This window comes from Cryptotermes secundus, unplaced genomic scaffold, assembly GCF_002891405.2.
Source record: "Cryptotermes secundus unplaced genomic scaffold, Csec_1.0 scaffold321, whole genome shotgun sequence".
Classification (NCBI taxonomy): domain Eukaryota; kingdom Metazoa; phylum Arthropoda; class Insecta; order Blattodea; family Kalotermitidae; genus Cryptotermes; species Cryptotermes secundus.
In genome coordinates, this window is record NW_019721009.1 from 1159665 (window position 1) to 1181415 (window position 21751).

Genomic DNA, 21751 nt, shown 5'->3' on the forward strand with positions numbered 1-21751 from the left:
GAAGGAAAGATAGAGGGGCAGATAGAAGTGACAAGAAGACGAGGAAGAAGACGTAAGAAGATGCTGGATGACCTTGGGGACAGAAGAGGATACTGTCATTTGAAGGAGAAAGCTCTAGATCGCATTAAATGGAGGAATTGTTTTGGAAGAGGCTGTGGACCTGTCGTCTGACAGATTGCTGATGATGATGATGAAAAGACCTATGATTTTGTTTTAAATTTTGTTCATTTACAAGCAGCATGAAGTATGTTTCAGATACTGAATATGGAGCATTTCACATATGTACAACCTTTACGACTACATAAATCTCTAAATTAAACACAAAAGTACCATCTCATTTGTACAGGTTTAATTATTAAATAAATCATGAAGTCCACCATGTTTCAGCCATATTATGGCCATCATCAGGGGTAATTGTATTGTAATTGTAAAACAAAGATGTCATGAATTACTTAAAACAGATCTATACATAAAATAGTACTGCCATTAGATATGTTTTTAAAATAGATCTTGTAAATGTTTATTAATTCATTCATATAAAGTGTTCTTTTGCAATTGCATGCCCCTGTAAATGGCCATATATGGCTGAAACATGTCGGGCTTCATGATTATTTTCCAATAAATAATGGTAATATTTAATTTAATGTAATGTAATGTGAGTAGTGAGTTAGTAAAAATGATCTCTATGAAATTAGATAAATAACACTGAATTATAAAGAGGGATGCGGCTGAGTTGTAATGGTGTCGCTGCTGATTTTGATGGTCATGCATATGTAGGTCATACTGAAAGTCATGAGCAACTTTTTTTTGCATGCAACCTGGGAACAGCAGACTAAAGAGAGTACGGTGGTAGGTGGAACCAGCTGTTGTGTTAACCTTGAGTGTCTTGTGACGTCAATAGCTTGCATCACGTGACCAGTATCATTCCTAACAAAATGGCGGAGAATGATATGTCGTTTCGCCAGCATGCTGTCATCGAATTTCTTGTGAAAGAGGAACTCCCTGCTGCAGAAATTCACCAGAGACTTCAGCGTGCTTATGGAAGTGTGTGCATGGGTGTGAGCAGTGTTCGAAGATGGGTGAAACATTTTAAAGATGGGAACCCCGGCGTTGAAGATGAGCCTCGGAGCGGTCGTCCTCGAACAGCCTCAACTGAACGCAACAAGGAAAGAGTGGATGAGATCATTCAAGATGACAGGCGTGTGACCGTGGACACAATAGCCCAACTTCTTGGAATAGGGCACAGTGCAGTACAGGAGATGATTGAAAGCTTGGGCTATAGGAAAGTTTGTGCTCGTTGGGTCCCGCGGTTATTGACCAAAGATCACAAAGGTCAGCAAAAAGCCATCACCTCAGAACTGCTGCAGAGATATCGACACGAAGGCGATTATTTTTTGCTCTGTATTGCGACAGGTGACGAAAGCTGGTTTCACCGTTTCGAGCCTGAAATGAAACGACAGAGTATGGAATGGCACCATTTGCATTCTCCGTCAAAAAAGAAGGCAAAGACAGTGCCATCAGCTGCGAAGGTGATGGGCATAGTCTTCTGGGATGCAGAGGGGTTTATTCTGGCCGAATTCCTGGAACCTGGGCAAACCATCAATGCTGCTCATTATGTCCAGACACTGCACAAGCCCCATCGTGCATTGTGCGATAAACGTCCGGGACGAAACATCATCATCCTGCATGACAACGCTTGCCCCCATGCCACTGGCCTCACATTGGAAGCAATTGCAAAGATGGGGTGTTAAGTTCTTCCACACCCTTCTTATAGCCCTGATCTAGCACCCTCCAACTACCATCTTTTCGGATTTGTGAAGGATCAGCTGCGTGGACAACGTTTTGAGGCAAGGGAGGCAATTCAGAAAGCAGTGTGTCAGTGTCTTCGGATGGCTGGAATGGAATTTTACAGAAGGGGAATTTTCAAGCTCCCAGAACGCTGGGAGAAATGTGTACAAAGAAGTGGCGATTATGTGGAAAAATAAGGAAAGGTCTGTAGATTGAGGTGGTGTATTTGGTTTGTCAATAATAAAGCATGTTACTTTACAAAAAATTGTAGCATTACTAGGTTGTGACTACGAAACAAACAGGTTTCCGCAGCAAGAAGTCCATGCTCAACAATAGAGGAATTATTGGGAACGTTTTCTATGCAGTCCATGCCAAGGGGTTATATAACACCAGTTGAGCAGTAGTTATTTGTAAAGGAGTCTGTGAAGGAAGACTAGGAGGGTGGTGTGAGATGACCGCCAGCCTGGGAGTTAGTTCAGTCAATATGAGTCGTTGCTGTCAGAAACTGGTAGCTGAGGCATGGGGATAGTTCAGGAACTCAGAATATGGGGAATCTGCTATTAGAAGCCATTACCAGGAAATGACTAGTGGAGACGGTGTGATAGTACATAATTACAGCGCTATCACTGATCCACACTTTACAGTTCACCATTACACACACTAGGTTCTCAGTCTTCACTAGTCGTATCCTGGCAACGGATTTATCACAGTCTCACTGTAACTACAGCACACATAAAGTCTTCAAATCGTACACTAAGTCTTCTCTTCGCAGGCTGACTTTTAAGTCTCAATTGACTCGTTTCCATCTCTTCTCAATCATCTTCGACTGCCATCTTAAGAGAATTCCCTCAGTAATTTCTTCAGCTGGCCTGGGATCCTCGTTATATAGCCTTCTGGTGGATCCAATAGAAAACACCGTTTCCATTGTATTACCTCGATTGTTGCTTGCTTATTCGTTGCCATGGGAACCTTTTTACTGAGCCATTGCCTGGCAATGAACGTCTACTCTGACTCCGCTATTCCGGCTTTCAGGTGTCATGTCATAATACCAAAACTGAACAGCACAAATCTTGAAGCTCTGCTCATTTAGCATAGCAGGACAGTCTTTGATAGATTAAGAACTAAAACTTGTTTTTAACTACTCTAAAACCTTCTGAAATTCCCTCTAAATTTATAATTACATTCCCAGATATAAAAGGACGTTTCATCCATTGACCTCTATAAAATGAAAATATTCGTAAAAGAAAAAGGGAAGCCATAACAAAAACCTTGTAATCCACTCTGCTGCAACAGTTGTGAAATACCTATATGTTGTAACAAAACTGGATTCTTGCAACAACAGAACTACATAGTATCAGTTGCTGTTACTTGCACACAGCTTAGACATATTAAAATGAATCTTATCTAAACTGTATTTTCATGGACATGGACATGCTGTATGAGAGAGCACTTCAAATATTTTCCTGTGGGCTTCATAGCTAACTGAATCTTAAAATTTTGTTTTTGTGTTTCTGTAGGACACATACCATACAGTGGAGTCATGCTTATGCGGGCAACATTTGCAGTTGTGGTGACTTCAGTGTTAGAAGCAAAAACTGATCAGGTGGATAACCTGGCACTTCCACTGGTGATGTACATGCTACTGCTTCCATTCCCAAGCACTATTTGCTAGTCAGAAGTCTTTGCAACATGCTACATGTAACTGCTGATATAAGGCAGAGTTGTATTGTACAAGTTTTGAGGATTTCATAGCCTCGACTGTTAAGACTGCGTTCTTCTGGGTTTTGACACCACATAGCTGTATGAGTGAATACTAATGTTTTGGGTGAATATTATGACCCCATCTTCAGGGTTTGAAATATACAGTGCAAGGAATTGGCTTAGTTATTTAGGCAATATTCTGTCCCTGAAAAAGGGACATCTCTGTTATTGTCACTTCTATGTGGATCGAATGATAAGTAAGAATCAGTGTTCAATCTAACCCCGCTTTATTAAGACTAACTTTTGATACACAAAGGCGTTTTATATATATTCACACACATAACCATGGTAACACAACAATAGAGAGATTCTGTTTTTACACACATAACAGTAGATAAATTAGGAACAGTGCATGTAGTGCAGTCTATTATTGAAAATTGTTTACTACAATGTTGCCAACTCTAGCATTATATTTTAACATTAGAGAGTTGCCAACATAACACTCCCCCTTAAACAATTTTAGGAGTTTNATTGAATTGAATTGAATTGAATGAATTGAATTATTATTATTTAAACATCATTTGGAAACATTATTCTTCGCACAATCCAAGTGAATTAATAAAATCAGTATTTTCCGTACATTTAAACCTTTCGTGCAACCATCAGCAACTAATTGATTTCCTGGGATGTAATGTACTGACAAATCCTTTGATTCAACCCTCTCTCTTACAAAATGAACCCTTATGTCAGTAGGTTTTGTTCGGTCATTATTGACAGGATTTTTCACTATAGCTAAAGCACCACGATTATCACAAAAAAGAGGAATAGTGATTTCCTTGTTACATATTTCAAGCCATAATTTTCTCAAGAAAATGGCTTCTTTTGTGGTCTCTGATAACACCATTATTCTGCTTCTGTGGTTGACAAAGCTACAGTCCTTTGTTTTTCATTGCCAGCTGATAGCTGTTCCCAATAGTTTGAACACAGATCCACTAAAGGATCTACGATCTAAATTTCCACCTCAGTCTGCATCAGAAAAACCTTCCAATTGATCATTATTCTGAGAATATACAATACCTACATCCTTCATAGTATTTAGGTATTTTAGAACTCTTTTTAACAAAACTCAGTGCTGTCTCATGAAACAAGTGTTAAATTGGCTCAAATAAGTCATAGCAAAAGATATATCAGGGCGTGTGTGTATGGCTAAATACATCACTGAACCTACAGCTTGCTGATATGGCACATCATCTAGATTCTCAATCGATTTATTTGATTTAGGCAACGGTTTCAATTTGCTGTTTGGTTCTATTGGATGACTAACTGGTTTAGTCTCATTAGGAATATTAAATCTCTTAAGAACATTGTTAAAATATTGAGTTTGGGTTAACTTTATAGTTTTCTTTGCCCTCTCTCTGTTCACTTCCATTCCTAGACATTTCTTAACCGGTCCCAAATCCTTGACTTTAAAATACTGTTGCAATTTTGTTTTTAAATTCTCAACTTCAACATNTGTGTGTATGGCTAAATACATCACTGAACCTACAGCTTGCTGATATGGCACATCATCTAGATTCTCAATCGATTTATTTGATTTAGGCAACGGTTTCAATTTGCTGTTTGGTTCTATTGGATGACTAACTGGTTTAGTCTCATTAGGAATATTAAATCTCTTAAGAACATTGTTAAAATATTGAGTTTGGGTTAACTTTATAGTTTTCTTTGCCCTCTCTCTGTTCACGTCCATTCCTAGACATTTCTTAACCGGTCCCAAATCCTTGACTTTAAAATACTGTTGCAATTTTGTTTTTAAATTCTCAACTTCAACATTATCATTATGAAATATGAAGAAGTTGTCAACATACAATGCTATATTAATTACAGATTACCCTTTTGTTTGATATAAATACATGGTTTGGAACAAGTTTACTTGTACCCTAGGCTTTTCGGAACCTCTGTTGCTTTCTTATTCCACGACCTAGCAGCTTGTTTTGTTGTTGTTGTTGTTGTTGTTGTTATTGGAGGGGGTGGGTTTCCCCATGCACCGCGACCAGTTTGATCTGTTGTGTGTCCCCCTATGATCTTCTACCAGCCTCTATACCCTACCGGTACTGGTGCTTACCATCAGTCCCTACTCAGCCAGCGAGGTCGGCCTCTACTGGCTCAGAGGTATCTCGATGCTTCCCCCATCTACCAGAGGTGTTAGAGACTACTGTTGGGCACGAAATGTCCTTAATTTAGCTCAGTGGCATCCTTTGGAGACATGAGGTTCTTTTACATGCCATAAAGCTATGACATGGGACCCACGGCTTAAAGTCCCTCCCGGAATACTTGTTCCCTGAATTTTTCCGCCCTTAAAAATTCCACGACCTCCGCCAGGTTTGAACCCACGTACCTTGAGTCATGAGGTGGGAACGTTACCCCTAGACTACGGAGGCCGCTTTAGCAGCTTGTTTTAGTCCATAAACTGATTTTTTTAACTTGCAGACTTTATTAGACTCCCCCTTAATATCATATCCTTCAGGAAGCTCCATATATATAACTTCCTCAATATCTCCGTTTAAAAACGTGGTACCGACATCAAGGTGGTCAGTGTTCCAATCATGATTAGCAGCTGAAGCAAATAACAAATGCATTGATGAGTGTTTCACTATGGGAGTGAAAGTTTCAAAATAGTCTATTCCCTTTGTTAGGCTACAACCTTTCGCCACTAAACGTGCTCTGTGACATGCAATATTTCCTTCAGCATCTCGTTTAATTTTGAAGACCAATTTTGACTTCACTACTGGCTTATTCAATGGTCTGTCTACTATTGTCCCTGCTTCATTTGTTTGGAAAGCTTCTAACTCCTGTTGAATAGCTTCTTTCCATTTAGATTTATCATAACTTGACAGTGCCTCTTCATGTGTGACTGGTTCTGACTCCTCATCTTTATGCATGGCTAAGTAGATAATAAATTCTAGAAATTCTTTCTGTTTCCCGTTCCAAAGTGGATATCGTCTTTCTTCCAAATTTCCTGGTAATTTTTCTAAGCTGTTCGGCTATAATGGAACTTCATTTCCTCATTTTCTACTTGTGTTTATTCTTTGGGGTTTTGTTCTTGCGGAATCAGTCTTTCATCTTGTGGGTCGAGGTAGAAACTTGACAACTCTGGAAGAATCTCTTTAAGCTGAAATCCTTTCTCACTCTCTTTCTTGTTTATAATTTCTTCTTCCAGAAATTCTGCATATCTTGCCTTAACTATTTGAGACGGATTGAGGGGATCTGATAACCGATAAGCTTTACTATCCTCACTATATCCCACAAAAATGTATTTCTTGCTCACAGCATTCAATTTGTTGCGTTTCTCTGATGGTACATGAGGATAAGCTGGACATCTGAAAATTTTTATGTGGGAGAGATCAGTCTTTTCTCCTGTCCATATTTCTTCAGGCAATTGGTTCTTTAGTTCCTTGTAAGGTGATCTGTTCAAAAGATATACGGCTGTTTGTGCTGCTTCAGCAGCCCAGAATCTTTTGTTGCAGCTGGAATCATACAACATACATCTTGTTTTCTCCAAAATACTGCGATTAGCTCGTTCGGCAGTTCCATTTTGTTGTGGATTATATGGCACAGAGAATTCCCTTTTAACTCCTTTTTGTTTTAACATGTCATTGAATAATTTGCCGCAAAATTCACCACCATTAGCAGAACAAACAGCTCTTATAGTCAATCCAGTTTCTGTCTTAACCATTTTCATAAATTCTTTAAGGTCTTCATATGTGTCGCTTTTTTGTTTCAAGAAACAAATGAAGATTTTTCTACTATGATCATCCACAATAGTCAAAAAATATTTAGCATTCCCATAAGAGGGTAGTTCAAATGGCCCAACCAGATCTAAGTGTAATAGATCGAGTATCCTTTTTGACCATTTATTCTTTGATTGTAGGAAAGGCTTCTTTGTCATCTTCCCTTCCAGGCATGGAACACATTTCTTTGACTGATCTTCTTGTTCTTGAAAATCAATGCCACTAGCTAAACCTTTTTGAAAGCAACCGCATGCCAACCCTATTTAAATCCCCCAAACGCCTATGCCACAACAGTTGTTCATCAATTTGCTGGGTACCTGCAAATTGGTCATTCTTTACAATATTAGTACAAGATTTCTCACATTTGTCATTATTCTCTTTGGTATTAATCTTATCTTTAGTTGCAATATTTGCAGATTCGGTCAAGTTAGTTTTGGTATTTGATCAATAAATCCCATTTTTGGGATACGCTTTGGCAAGAACTTTGCCTGTTACCTCAAAACTATCAGAATCATATAAGTTGCAACAGTCTTTGGTGAATAACACAATCATATCCTTGTTTACAATTGAGTTCACAGATAACAAATTTGTAGATAATTTTGGTACATGTAGTGCATCTGAGATATGGCTAAAATTGTCATTCACAAGTTTTACATCACCAAAACCTGCACTAGTTAACACATTATCATCAGCAAGACTTATCTCATGTTCCTTAGAATCATGTGTTTTATAATTTTTCAAAACAGTCTTATTTTCGATAATATGGTATGAAGCACCAGAGTCTATTACCCAAGTATCATCCTTAATTTTAACATGATAGGCAGATACCACATACATGGATTTTTTGCTGGTCTTATTTTTCCATTTATTTTCAGTATACCTTTGATCAGATCTTTCTTTATTTTCATCAGTACTATGAACTGATTTAGAAGACTGATTGCCCTTAAATTTTTGGTTGTGTTGATTGTTGTGATTATTATTGTTTGCCTTATCCTTATCTTTAAACCAACTGTTTTTGTTTATATGGCCTAGCTTACCACAAATTTTACATTTTGGTGGTTTACGTTTAAACTTATCTCTGGACAGAAAGGCTGAATCTGAATTTGCATTTTTACCAAATTCAGTATCTTGCAATAGCTTAGATTTAATGAGCTCACTAGTCAAAGTCACATTGGAATTTTCAAGTGTCATACGCATGGGATAATACTCTTTGGTTAAACCCTTTAACATTAAAGAGGCTAATAGCTCATCTCCTATTTTTATGCCCATTGAGACTAATCTAAGATTTATTGACATGAAGGCATTAACATATTGCTGCATACTTTATGGTCCTCAAGTTTCAAAGAGCACAAATCAGTTAAAATACTTATCCAACTATTGACACCCTGATCTTTGAATGTTCTTTCCAATGCGTCCCAGGCTTCCTTTGCTGTAGTTGTCTGGACAATGTAAAATTTAACTTGGGGCTCCAATGTCAGACAAATGATGGCTCTGGCTTTCTTGTCCTTTGTTTCTTGAGGGATGTGGGAGTTGTATCTTCTGCAGCATATCCACTGACTGCTGTCCACACAGTTTCAATCACTAGAACATTCTGAATATCAAAGCACCATTCTCTATAATTTTCGCATCCTTTGAGCTTATCAGTATTCACGAAGGGCTTTGAAGTGGCCATGATGAAACTTGTCTCTTTGGCTTGGTGGCGGTGTCAGTCCCAAATGTAGTGTGTTTGGGTATGTCATGCTACAAATAACTTTATGCTGTATTAAATATAGCGAATCTTTATTGTAATTCACTTGCACACTTTACAACTATTATGACTTGCAGCTTTACAAGTACTGGTTACACAATCTCCCGACCAATACTTCTGTATCTCTTGGTGTCTAGGTTCCAACCTTCTTTTATTGTCTCAGAATTGAGACTTCCCTTTTCGTCACTTCCTATGACTCGCAGGGTCACGGTGGAGGTATTTGACCCTGCTTCCACATGGGGTAAGACTAACTTTTGATACACAAAGGCGTTTCATATGTATTCACACACATAGCCATGGTAACATATAACAATAGAGAGATTCTGTTTTTACACACATACGAGTAACTGTAGTAACACATAACAGTAAAGAAATTAGGAACAGCACATGTAGCACAGTGTGTTATTGAAAATTGTTTACTATGATGTTGCCAACTCCAACATTATATTTTGACATTAGAGAGTTGCCAACATAACAATCTCTTCTCACAGCTCCATTTCCCTCCTGTGATGAGAAACGTGGTGTGCCCCTTAAAGAGTCTGCTTTCCTACCTACTGTTCCCACTAGCCTGAATCAGGCTCCATTTCTTTACCCCCACACGTGTCTGTGTGACAAACTTCCTTGCAGAGTGCCTGTATTACTGCTGTTTTATTTAATACCCTACAAACTTTGACCCTGAAGATAGACGCAACATGTACCTGTATCTGCTTACAAGACTACATGGTATCATGACCCAGAGGATCACAGTTTATACTCTACAGATATTTCACAGGAGTTATATCAATTTAAATTTACATTGTATGAAATCTTAGGTTCTAATAGTGGTATCAAGGTTATAGCCTTCTGCTATGTAATGTCAAGTAGTTTGGTATATGGGTGTAAACATTTTAGAGAAACTTACTGCTTTCCTCTTCAGGGTGGAAGATCTTCATCCAGCTCTTCTCCTCAGAAGATGCAGGCAGCAGGTTCCACCAAAATGTGATGTATCCATCTAGCAAACTACATGGCATCATATGTCAGAAGATCATAATTTTGAATATATTAGATTATTGAATTGCGTTTACCAAAGTTATATTTTGTATATCAGCGAGGAGTGTATATATCCTACTTAAGGGATAAACATTATAGTGTAAACATCATGTGAAAAATAAGAAACAAGTGCTAAAGCTAATGGCCATATTGCTTTCTAACTGTTACTAGTTAAATCTGCTATGTGAGCCATTTTTGTATTTTCTGAACTCTTTTGAAGAACATTTTGTTATAAACAAGCTTAGTGCTTGATTATGTGCTGTAGCATAAGCAATGGTTTATGTTGTATAATGCCAATTTCAACTGAAGATGAAAATACTCATGGGTATTTCCATGTCCAAGGGTAATGATGACCAATATAGATTACATATTACAGTACATGTTGCCATATGGTCACAAACTGAGTCTGAATGTGAAAATGCTGTCAACTTTTGTAGGCTACAAGTTGGGTGTTCCTGCTTGGGCAATTTTCTGTCCAGTTCCATCCATTTTACAAGAGCTGCATTTAGAACATTGCAAGGGTTTCCTCATTGTACAAATCTGCACAAACTATTCAGGAATATAGCATTTCTTATATCAAATTGTACAATTTGAACTGAAGTATAGTGAAGTACATCAAAATATGGTGTTTATTTTATTGTTCTACTTAAATTCATTTGAAAGTTTTTACTCTTGTAACTTTTCATACAATTTGATACTCTACCTGATGACCTGCTGAAGTCCTTACATTTCTGATTGGAACCATTTTAACTTACATATGCTACATCCAGTAATGATGTGGACAGAGAAGTACAAATATAAATATAGAGCAGAATCCCAATTATCCAATGTTTGTTTATTTGACATTCTATGTTATCCAACTTGACTTGAGCCGCAAATGCCTCTTTAAATAATGGGATTTGAGATTTTACCATGCATATATGAATTTCTCACATATAAAAATTACTTTTGTGTATCTTTTTGATATTGTTGTCACCAACTAAATATTATTTACATGTTGCTATTTTATAAGACTTTCATATAATACGAGTGACTTTCGACAGGGTTTTGGAGTGGATATTGGATTTATTGACCACTTTAACACACAACTTATATCTACACTTAATTATAGCGCCGTCGATAACTTCCCCACTTTACATTTCACTAGAGCACACGCTCAGACTTTTCCAGCCCACAGTGTCTTCACTAGTAGTTACGTTGTAATGGCTTTTAACAATGGCTATTCCTCTGCTTCCTGGCTCAAGTCCTCTCTGAATGATGCCACCCTTCCAACTCAGTTTTCTTGCTTCATTTGTCCTCCTTATAACCCCTTGGCACAGTCCACTGTAGAAAACCCTGCTTCCAACAGTACCTCCACTAGTGGGTGCTGACTATTGCTGCAGGAACCTCTTTGTTTGACATCATTGCCTAGAAACTGCTGTGCAAGCTGCAATACAATTCTGAACTGAGTTGTATAGATACTTGCTATGTGTTTTAATGCTATTCATATCATTTGACATTTCTGATTATCCGACTGCCCTTCAGTTCATTTTAGGGTGGAGATTAGGGCTTTACTGTATACATATACAGTGAAATTCCTATTTATTACAGCTCAGAGCTATGGTGTTGAGTCGTGAAGTAGCTGTGATTATGCCAAAATCAGGCAGTGGTGTACGCCTCTAGTACAGCTTTGACCTATGGCACTGACTTGTGCAAAGCTATGGTTATGCTGCCAGTGCTACAGCTAAGGGCTGTGGTGTTGAGTTGCACGGTATCTATGGCTATGCCACTAGGAGGCAGTGGTGTACTCTGATACAGGAAAGAGCTGTGGCATTGAGTTGTACTGTAGCTGTGGTTATGCAGCTAGCCAGCAGTATTCCACTCAGTTGTGCAGTAGCTATGGTTATACCGCTGTTCCTGTATAATACGAGGGTTGGAACTTTAATAGTGGCAACACTGCTGTAGAGACGCCATGCAGTGGAACCAAATAATTTCGCTTATACCAAACATTAGTTACATACCTACCTTACCTCAGAGCAAATGGACTCTCCCTTCCCACATCACACGCATGCGCAGTAATGAGAAGAACAGAGCCTCGTGTTAGCTGGCGATCTAATATAGTGTTGTCACGATGTTTTGGAAACAGGAACAACAGAGTTGGATAAAGACTGAATGTGCCAGAGGCCATACAGCACGACAGTATCATCAAGGTCTTCAAGAGGCTTGCGGGAAATCTGCATTGCTTTACAGAACAGTGACAAGGTGGGAAAAAGCCTTCAATGAGGGACACCAAAATGTGGCAGACATGCATCGGCCAGGTCGTCCTAGTGTCAGTGAAGAAGAAGTGTATGCTCTTTCTGCGTTACTGGAGAGTTATTGGCGCCATATGATTCGTGAGCTGGCCTGAGAGACAGGATTAGCACATACAACTGTGCTTCACATTCTGAAGGAATGCCTGGGCATGAGAAAAATTGCATCACGATGGGTTCCGCATGATTTGATGGAAATGCAGAAATGGCTATGATGCAACGTTGCTCGTAATCACTTGGAGCGCTATGAGCGTGAAGGAGAGGCTTTCTTAGGCCATATCAACACGCTGGATGAGACATGGGCCAAATCGTATGAGCCACAAATGAAACGCCAATCGAACGAATGGCATCATTATGAGTCACCACGAAAATCAAAAGTTCGTCAGAACCCCAGCAATATGAAAGTTATGGTGATTCTTTGTTTATGACTGTGATGGTGTTATCCTAATGCATACCATTCCCCGACAGCAGACCGTCAATGTGCAGTATTACTGTTCATTTTTGGAACAAAACCTGCAACCAGCTTTGAGAACGAAATGGCGACACTTTCTGCAGAACCTATCCATCATTTTGCAGGACAGTGCTTGGCCGCATGCAGCGCAAGCTGTGGCTGATTTGTTCGATCAGTGGGGCTGGGAAATGCTGTACCATCCACCATACTCCCCGGACTTAAGCCCTTCTGACTTCGACTTGATTCCTAAGATGAAGGAACCACATTGTGGCATTCGCTTCAGAACTGTTCCAGAGATTCGTCAGACAGTAGACCACTCCATTGGAACTATCAGCACAAGAAGCGCTGCTAAAGGTATCCTACGATTACCACATCACTGGCAACAGGTTATACACAATGCTGGTGACTACATTGAAGGACAGTAAAACTTTGAAACATGCATCTATTTTCTATCAGTTGTAAATAAATAGTTGCCACTATTAAAGTTCCAACCCTCATACAACTCAGAGGTCTGAAATGAGTTGTACTGTAGCTATGGTTATACCACTGTATGTGTATAATAGAACTCAGAGGTCTTAAATTGAGTTGTACTGTTGCGATGGTTATACCAGACAATGTTGCATCCCTCTTGTAGATCTCATAGCCGAGATCTCACTAAACTGCTTGTGCCCTTTTTTCCCCCCCATTATCCTCTCGTCCATCTAATATAAACGTGGGAATTACCAGGACAGCAAGGTGAAAGTCACTGTTAGTAACTTACAAATTCAGCCCCAGTGTTACTTATGAAGGGCTAATACAATCCTCACCTTCCTGGGTACACATTGTTTCCACAAGGAGGCTTTGGTGACCAAGTCATGGCCGCATCACAGATCTGTCTGGTACAGAGAAATGCCAGGATATTATATCAGGTTACTGACATTTCAGATTTGCTACTTTCTTACTATAGTATATCTTGAATGAATTCATGTCTGAGGTGTTTTTACAAACATTATTTCTTGTAACTGACCATCTGCACTTATTGCAGCAATTTCTTCATAAATTCATTCGCAGACATGTTTTGCCACATTATTTGTCTTCATTACCTCTTTGATGGTAGTTTGTAAAGCACTGCCACTTACATGATTTGTAATATGGTATCCCTCCTCTGTTGATATTTATCTCTTAGCACAAGTTTGAAATGTGTATCATTTTCACTCATATGTTGTTCATTGAAGATTTTTTTTTTCTTTTTCCATTCAATCTGTGTACGTAAAGTTGTTCCCAGGTATCCATGTCCCTTCCTTTAGACATAATCTTCAAAACACCCATGTGGCCCTCAGTTTTTCCATAATCATGCTACATGTCCAGGTTGTGTGTTGAATATTTTGAGATGTCCTTATTGTGTTTGATGTCGTGGATATCTTCCTTATATCTTGTCCTGAAATATCTCCCAGTTTTCCTATATATACTTTGTTACTGTTACTGTAGACCGTGTTAATTGTGTTGTAATTGCTTAAAATTGCTGCTTTCTATTAAACTGAAGATGTTAATGTAAATTTATGACTGTTTTGCAATATGTTAAACTATTTTGAAGATTAAATTCGTTATGTATAGAAATCTCCCATTCAAGATGTAAAATTATGTAACAAGATTACTTTTAGGTTATTTTCATGTTGAAAGTTTGGTTTTTTTTAGTGTCATGTCTGTGGTTGCTCCTGTCATACCTTCCTCCAAACCATGCAGAATAATTGCACTGCTGGGCACGTGCTTGCCAGTCCTGCCGGCGCTCCAAAGTCTCCCGTCACACAGTTACTCCATTGGGCGACTTTACACAGCTGGCAGCTCGTTTTCTGCACATGCACATGGACCTCATGGGACCCCTTCCGACAGTGGGCTACACATACTGTCTCACTGCACTCAACCATTTCACCCACTGGCCAGAAGTCATCCCCATTCCAGACATCACAGCCAATACAGTGGCACATGCCCTACTGACTGGCTTGATTTCCCGCTTCAGTTTCCTACGGACCATCACCATCGACCAGGGATGTCAGTTCGAGTCTCAACTTTTCCACTCCCTGGCCAGGCTGTGCAGCATCCAGCTCCCACATTCAACTGCCCACCACCCTGCAGCTAATGGACTCATGGAATGCTTCCACCGGACACTGAAGGCAGCCATCGTGCCATGCGGACCAACAGTGGACTGAGGCACTTCCCCTGGTTCTTCTCGGAATCTGCATGACCTTCAAATAGGACCTGCAAGCATCAGTAGCTGAGCTCTTGTATGGTGAGCCCTTAAGAATTCCCAGTGAGCTACTAGTTCCAGCCACCGGCCCTGTGGACCCAGCACACCTCATCACTGAGCTCCGCCAGCACATGGCCCACCTCAGACCAGTTCCAGCAGCACTCCACACCTCCCTGGCTACATTCGTACACAGCGACCTCGAGACGTGCACCCACGTCTTCCTCTGTCAGGATGCAACATGCCGAGCTTTAGAGCCCCCTACCAGGTCCTATCATGGAGGGAGAAGACAATACAACTCCTCATGTGTGGGAGGCACATCACTGTGTCAGCCGATAGGGTCAAGCCAGCCTACATTCTCAAAGGGACAGACCATGGGAGCAACTTCAACTCTCCAGTCGACACAACCCCAGCTGTGGCATCACCTACTATGCAGTCACAGACCACCACAAGAACCACACGCTCCGGTCGCCACATCCATTTTCCTGTGTGCTTCAACATCTGAGCAACCATGTCCACTGGGAGGTGATGTGGGAACCTCCCACAGTGCATAACAGACAACTCCCGCAGTGCACCGAAAACAGGCAATATTTATACATTGCTTGCAACCTGGCCCTCTGGACACCAACACAAGTGTTATCCAATCAGTGCTCATAATCGCAGCTCCATCGCCAACTCTGCCCAGCGGTAATGGTATAAAAATGCAGGCCTCCAACTGGCTACCATCAGTCCTTCACCATCACAGCCATCGTAGCTACGCTGACATCATGAAGCCGCCACTGCCGTAACTCTACTGGTGCATGCACCATAGGACCACTGGCCGCTGCAGCAAGAGAAGGACATTGGGCTGTTACAAGAAGACACTGCTAGACAATCCGGCCCTTTTCAGGGCCTGCACTCGACATCGTAATTGCCGGACTGGACCAGCCGCCACGAAAGGAGTCTCTGCTGGTATTCTCCAGACATGCTCCCACTCGTTTGTAATACACGTTCTAAACACAACAAACATTTGTTGATATAGATTCAAGTGGCTGTCTCAGTGAACATTGACATCGCACAATGTCTTCATTCTCACATTCGGATGTGGAAGGGCTGTCTGCATTGCTTGGAATTGGTAATTGGTGAAAGAAGCTGCCTATGTCCTGGTGGGAGATGGGCATAATGGTCATCTTCAGGGGATAAGGCTGAAGACAAGAAATACAAAGAACAGATATATGAGAATAATAAAGGGTTAGAAGGTTTGGTGCTGAATGTGAAGCTAAAACACAGCCACATGGAACTGTTTCTTTGGATGCATCTTCACAGGTGTTGTGAAACCACTTTCAATAGCATATATGTATGTATTGTACAGAATCAATGCTGCATGTTTTTCCTGCTATTCCGGCCCTTACCGTGACACTGTAAAACATACTGTATTGCAACCAAAACACCATTCTGTAGTCAACAAATATGATCAAGACATAGAAAATTACCATAATGGCTATACAGTCAGCCAAAACTAAGCAGCACTAGTGAAGCCATTACAACATGAATAGAAGCAGAAAGAATGCAGAGCAGATATATTGTGCTACAGGAAAATTCTTTTCTGTCATGCCCCATGTACTAGAAGAAGGAATGACTCGCAGCACAACACAGAAATAACATGTAGTTTGACATACACATATAACTTCATGCCTAAAAGTAAGGTAGGATCTCGTGGCACTTAAGGCCTCCATCTTCAGGGCCAAAGCCAGAAAAGAGCAAAGAGGAGGTATTAACTCAGAAGATCATACTCTTCATATTTTAATTTATTGAAATTATCATTATTATTATTACTTAAATAGAAGAAATATCCGTTACAATATGCTTTAATTGACACTGATGAACTCCAATACAATCAGTTGTAATTTCTGATGAGCATGAGGTTTATAGAGTGTAGGGACATCTTACATGAATCATATGAATGATATAGTCATGCATACCGTGCGAACTATAGGCCGTTGAGGTAAGATGTCGCTAGTGCATAATGCCCAGTCTGATTTCGCGCTAAGTGAACTTGCACAGTGTATACAGATATAAAATTGAACTTCGTTATGAATATATCTTTAAAAAGTTCAAACTTTAAAATTTTACATTTTTAGTTCCACACTCTAATGTACAGGTTAACTTAAAATTAATATAAAAATTTCTGGTCAGAATGTACTTGTCTGATTTGCGCAGTGTGCGATAATAGTAAATGGATAAATTTACCTTTGCATGAGATGTATGGAAATCCAGAAAAGGATACATTAAAACATGACATTATAACCCCATTTTGCATTACGTTAGTAATTTTAAGCCACTGTACAGAGTGTACATCAAAGTTGCTGCAACTTATAGCTAATATGTTCATATGTTACAGCACCAAAATTATCACATTGGCTATATTGTTTCGGTTATTGTGGTGTGTGATTTGAATGTGATTGCACCATCTGTGCGAAAGTATAATCTCATAATTCATCACATCGGTGCTAATTATGGTTATATAGTACTGTGATGGTGTGTTTGCTAAACCGTTTTGCTCCTTGTCTGAACATACTTATCAAGAGTATTTCGAAGTAAGTTTAAGGAATTTTTTAGGTTACGTGTAGTCCACATGTGTTATCAGACTACATGAAAGGTAGTGCCTGTAGCAATGTAAAAAGAACAGACAATTACATCTTAAAGTAACTTCTCGCAGTTATGGTTAGATGCATATTATAACAGATGCTCGTAAATGTCATGAACAGGTTACTGTGTCAGCCAAATTGTATGTGGCTCTGAAAGCATATTCGTAAAGTTTGCCATAGCGTACTGCGGCCATGCGAAAGCTATAATTGGAATACTGTGGTAAGGTAAGCAGTTCCTGGTATTGTTCATTGTCAGCATCACAATTAATTGTATACTGTCAACCAATAAATTTATCGCAGCAGGATACCAAATTTTATGATGGATGTCAGTTGAGTTTAACTCTAGCCAGACCAAAGGAAGTATGAGCGCCAACATTTAAGTAATCATAATGAAAAGGTTTTCGGACAGCAATGTATAGTATGTACCACCTTTAGAATTAACATACATGGCATGTAGTTAGGAGCTGGCAATGGGGAATCCATGCACATTTTTTAAACTATTTTAGAAGACGACTTTCTTCATAGTCATCGCAGTGAAAACCTCAAAACTTACATATTTTAGCCTTGTCTGGAAAAGACATTGAAGGTTATGTGGGGGAGGGGCAAGAACAATTTGATAGGATAGTCATGATTGCCTCTTTTCTTGAAGTTTTGAATGCACTTTTATATTTATCCCCTTAAATATTTACTGAGTCAGAAAGTGTAAGTGCTAATGATGACAATGTAATATAAGGGTGTAAGGGAATTTTTTCAGGGTTGAATGTGACAGGGGTGTCTCCATGGCCTGTGTGTGTTGTCTTGACAGCTTGTGCTGTCTGCGTGAGGCCTGATTATGTACTTTATTGGACAAAGGACGTATGATGTGTAGTCACCATGAATTTGTAATATGTGACATGTTTTATATCCAGCCCCACGCGGAGGTGATTGCATCCATGAAGTGAAAAATAAATGTAAATGTAAATATCTGACTTTAAACATTCTTCTTTACAAGTTTTTGAGTCAGTTTAACCATTCAATGGCAATTGAAAATTATCAAGCAGCTGTTAAACTGAGCTGTACTATTTATAAGTAGAGATTTTAAATTCCAGTCAGTAGCTAGTTTACAGGTGTTAGATGTAGTCTTTATGTTTGCATAGACCTGACATACACCTTGTATTGTGATTTTGGAAAGAATGGTGACTGTCTTTGAGATTTATCATTATCCATATGTCTGTTAGCATCTTTTTGTTCTTGGAAGGGGGTTTGAATGCCTTAAAGGATTTTAAAATATTCATGATAATTTATTACTTATTCAGTGAAGGTAACAAGGCATGTGGTGGTATCCCCTCTGTGAACCTAATCTCTCTTCAGTGCCCAGGTGTTTTAAATGTTTAGTTTGTGTTTAGGTGTCATTGATTGAGGGGTTGAGTGTAAATAACAGCATGTAACATTTCCCAAAGGGAGCAGAGGATGCAGATACATAAAGCTGCATGTTATTATTTTCTGTAGTAGATCCATATGGAGCTTCTTACAAGTTATAAACTTCTCTTAGTTGTCTTTTATGCTACAAAGGTTGATGATCCCTGTTCTATAGATTGAAGTTAAGAACAGCGATGATATTTCATTTCATTTATTCACCTTCTATAAATCCTGTCGAGAGTACATTCTCATGCGGATGTGGGGATCGTCCTAGTTGCAGTCACAACTAAGGATTACAGTTGTCATCCAATAGCATACACATTTGTATAAAATACTGATAAACATATACAATATAATAAATGAGTTAATTTTAGTAGTAAAAGTAACGGCAAACCTTATACAATTTGTACAGTTTTATACAAGTCTATTAATTAAAAATTCAATAGTTAAAACACAATGTCATTAAAGAGTTTTGTATAACATACATTAATTATATAATAAATTGAAATAAAGACTAGTATACAGTAATATAAAAATTGTGTATATCTAAAATAAAAATGTAAAAACCAGAACACAGACTGACAACCTTGTCTTCTTTTAATTGTAATATTCTTTGTTCATAAAATTGTGGACCTCTGGTCAAATGTTTCAGCGTTTTATCGAGATGAGGCTTCTCAACCCCCAGAAGTTGAAGGAACTACAGAGCAACCCAAGCAGAATACGTAATATATGTATCCTTGCTCATGTTGATCATGGGAAAACTACATTGGCTGATTCTTTGGTGGCTACTAATGGCATTATATCTCCAAAAATGGCTGGAAAACTTAGGTAAAGTAATACTGTGCAACCACGAGGACAAATAATGTTATAGTCATACTATTTTCTATTTCAGTGGGATATTGTTCTGTTTTAAGTGGCTCAGGATTAATGCATGACTTACTGCCAGTGCTTGAAGTGGGTGTGAAGTGAAGTGTGGGTTAGGGTATTGACCAAGTTTATCAGTTAGGTGGTTTGTGGCTTATTTTTACATTCATATGAGTGGCAGAATCCACTGGGGATCATTTGGCATGTAAAAGTAGGTTTCTGATATATATTAAATTCAGTTGACCTGGTTGGTTAGTCATAGTTAAATCTCTGTAATTTAGTTTATTATTATTTTAATTTTCTGTGATGAATTTTAGTTAATGTTGTAGATTGTTGAAGCTGTCATTTGTCCTGATTGGTTAGTGACAGTTAAATCTACATAATTTAGTTTATTATTATTTTAATTTTCTGGGGTGAATTTTAGTTCCAGTTGTAGATCATTGAAATACTTCTGATATTATTTATTTGTGCAGTCTGTGTATCATAAAAATTCAGGATATTATTGATGTGTCTAAAATATCCACTTATCTAGTATTTGAAGAGTTTTAGCTTCTGGAATATTGAACCAGGGTCTTCGACAAGGTTATGAGGAAAACTAAGAATGAGATTGTGTCACCATTTTAACCTCAAATGAGATCACTTATAAAAAGGACTTGTATAATAAAATGTGGTCATCATCCTACAAAGGTTACACAATAACATTTGTCATGTGGTGTTACCAGCGTTCTTTCAGAAGCTCCAAGCCAGCAGCTAATTTGGTGATCTATGTTAGATCCACATTTTACCAGTTTCTGTGCTGTGATTTAGTCCTTTATAACTGAATGGCACTTTATTTATATAATTTTCAGAGTGATGTAATATAATAGATAAATATTGTTTAAAATTACAGATATATGGATAGCCGTAAGGATGAACAGGAGCGTGGAATAACAATGAAAAGCAGTTCCATTTCTCTGCTACATAGTAAAGGTAAGTGATATTATGTATCCAGCATTTTTTTTCAAAGCTGGTATATAACAGTATGTACAATGGAAAATAATTGATGTTCACCATCAAACAGGTTAATAGTCAATAATTACACATCTGTCACTGCATTGTATTTGTTGGCCTCGGCAAAAACTGAGTGTGAGAGTATTGACCAACATGTTTTTAGGAAGGAAAAAATATGTTGTACAGACCCAGTTTAAAATATTGTCATGTGGTAGTGACTAGACAGTGGGGTCTGGATTGGTAATTGCATATACTGAACGCTTGTAACCCATAACTGCTGTACAAATGATTATAACACTCACTAGTTTACATGCTCTGTTAAGTGACTACAGCACACACTAAGTCTTCTTACATTGTTATGTCTTCAGGATGTGTTGCTAGGTAGCGGCTTTGAACAATGGAGATTCCTCAAATTCCATGCTCACATCCTTGCTGGCAGGTGACTAATTCACAACTAACTTCAAAGACAAAGTTATGTTACAATCAGCAGTCTGTTGGCGAGCCTGTCTTGGTGTCAAACATCCATCTGGGGCCCAAGACCAGGTTTTTCTTATGGTTAGACAGTTGTGGGTTTGTTGATGTGGAGCACCCTCTCTAACGAGAGCATGGGTCTGTCGTTTACAGTTGCTGCTGGTCCTTGCCAGTGCAATGATTCTCGGGTTCATGACCATATTGTACTGCCTCAGATTCGAGACTCTTCCAACCTGGAGTGCCAGGTCCCCATATTTATATCCCCCAAAAACAGTTATTTCAGACAATATATATTTCCATCACTAACGCAACAAAAGGTTATAGTCACTTTTATTCTTCATTCATGACATGTTCCGGCCATACATGGCCTTCATCAGGTGTCTGTCGT

At 38.9% G+C, this 21751-nt stretch overlaps 2 protein-coding genes across 4 annotated transcripts in view; both read left to right on the forward strand.

Annotated features, from left to right (window-relative positions):
- LOC111874992 (dolichol kinase) overlaps window positions 1-10674 on the forward strand; it is a 29248-nt gene extending 18574 nt beyond the window's left edge. The window contains exons 8-9 of the mRNA XM_033755690.1: window positions 3306-3415; window positions 9941-10674. Of these exons, the coding sequence (XP_033611581.1) occupies window positions 3306-3415; window positions 9941-10006 (176 nt within the window). The 3' untranslated portion in view covers window positions 10007-10674. The remainder of the gene's footprint in view (window positions 1-3305; window positions 3416-9940) is intronic.
- A 6430-nt stretch (window positions 10675-17104) lies between these two features.
- LOC117282029 (elongation factor-like GTPase 1) overlaps window positions 17105-21751 on the forward strand; it is a 442127-nt gene continuing 437480 nt past the window's right edge. Inside the window, exons 1-4 of one of the 3 annotated variants that reach the window (XM_033755739.1) lie at window positions 17105-17589; window positions 17761-17865; window positions 19691-19866; window positions 20792-20871. In XM_033755739.1, coding sequence (XP_033611630.1) covers window positions 19703-19866; window positions 20792-20871 — 244 coding nt within the window. In that variant the 5' untranslated portion in view covers window positions 17105-17589; window positions 17761-17865; window positions 19691-19702. Of the gene's footprint in view, window positions 17866-19690; window positions 19867-20791; window positions 20872-21751 lie in introns of all 3 variants that reach the window. The other 2 variants (XM_033755736.1, XM_033755737.1) reach the window with 2 other exon arrangements.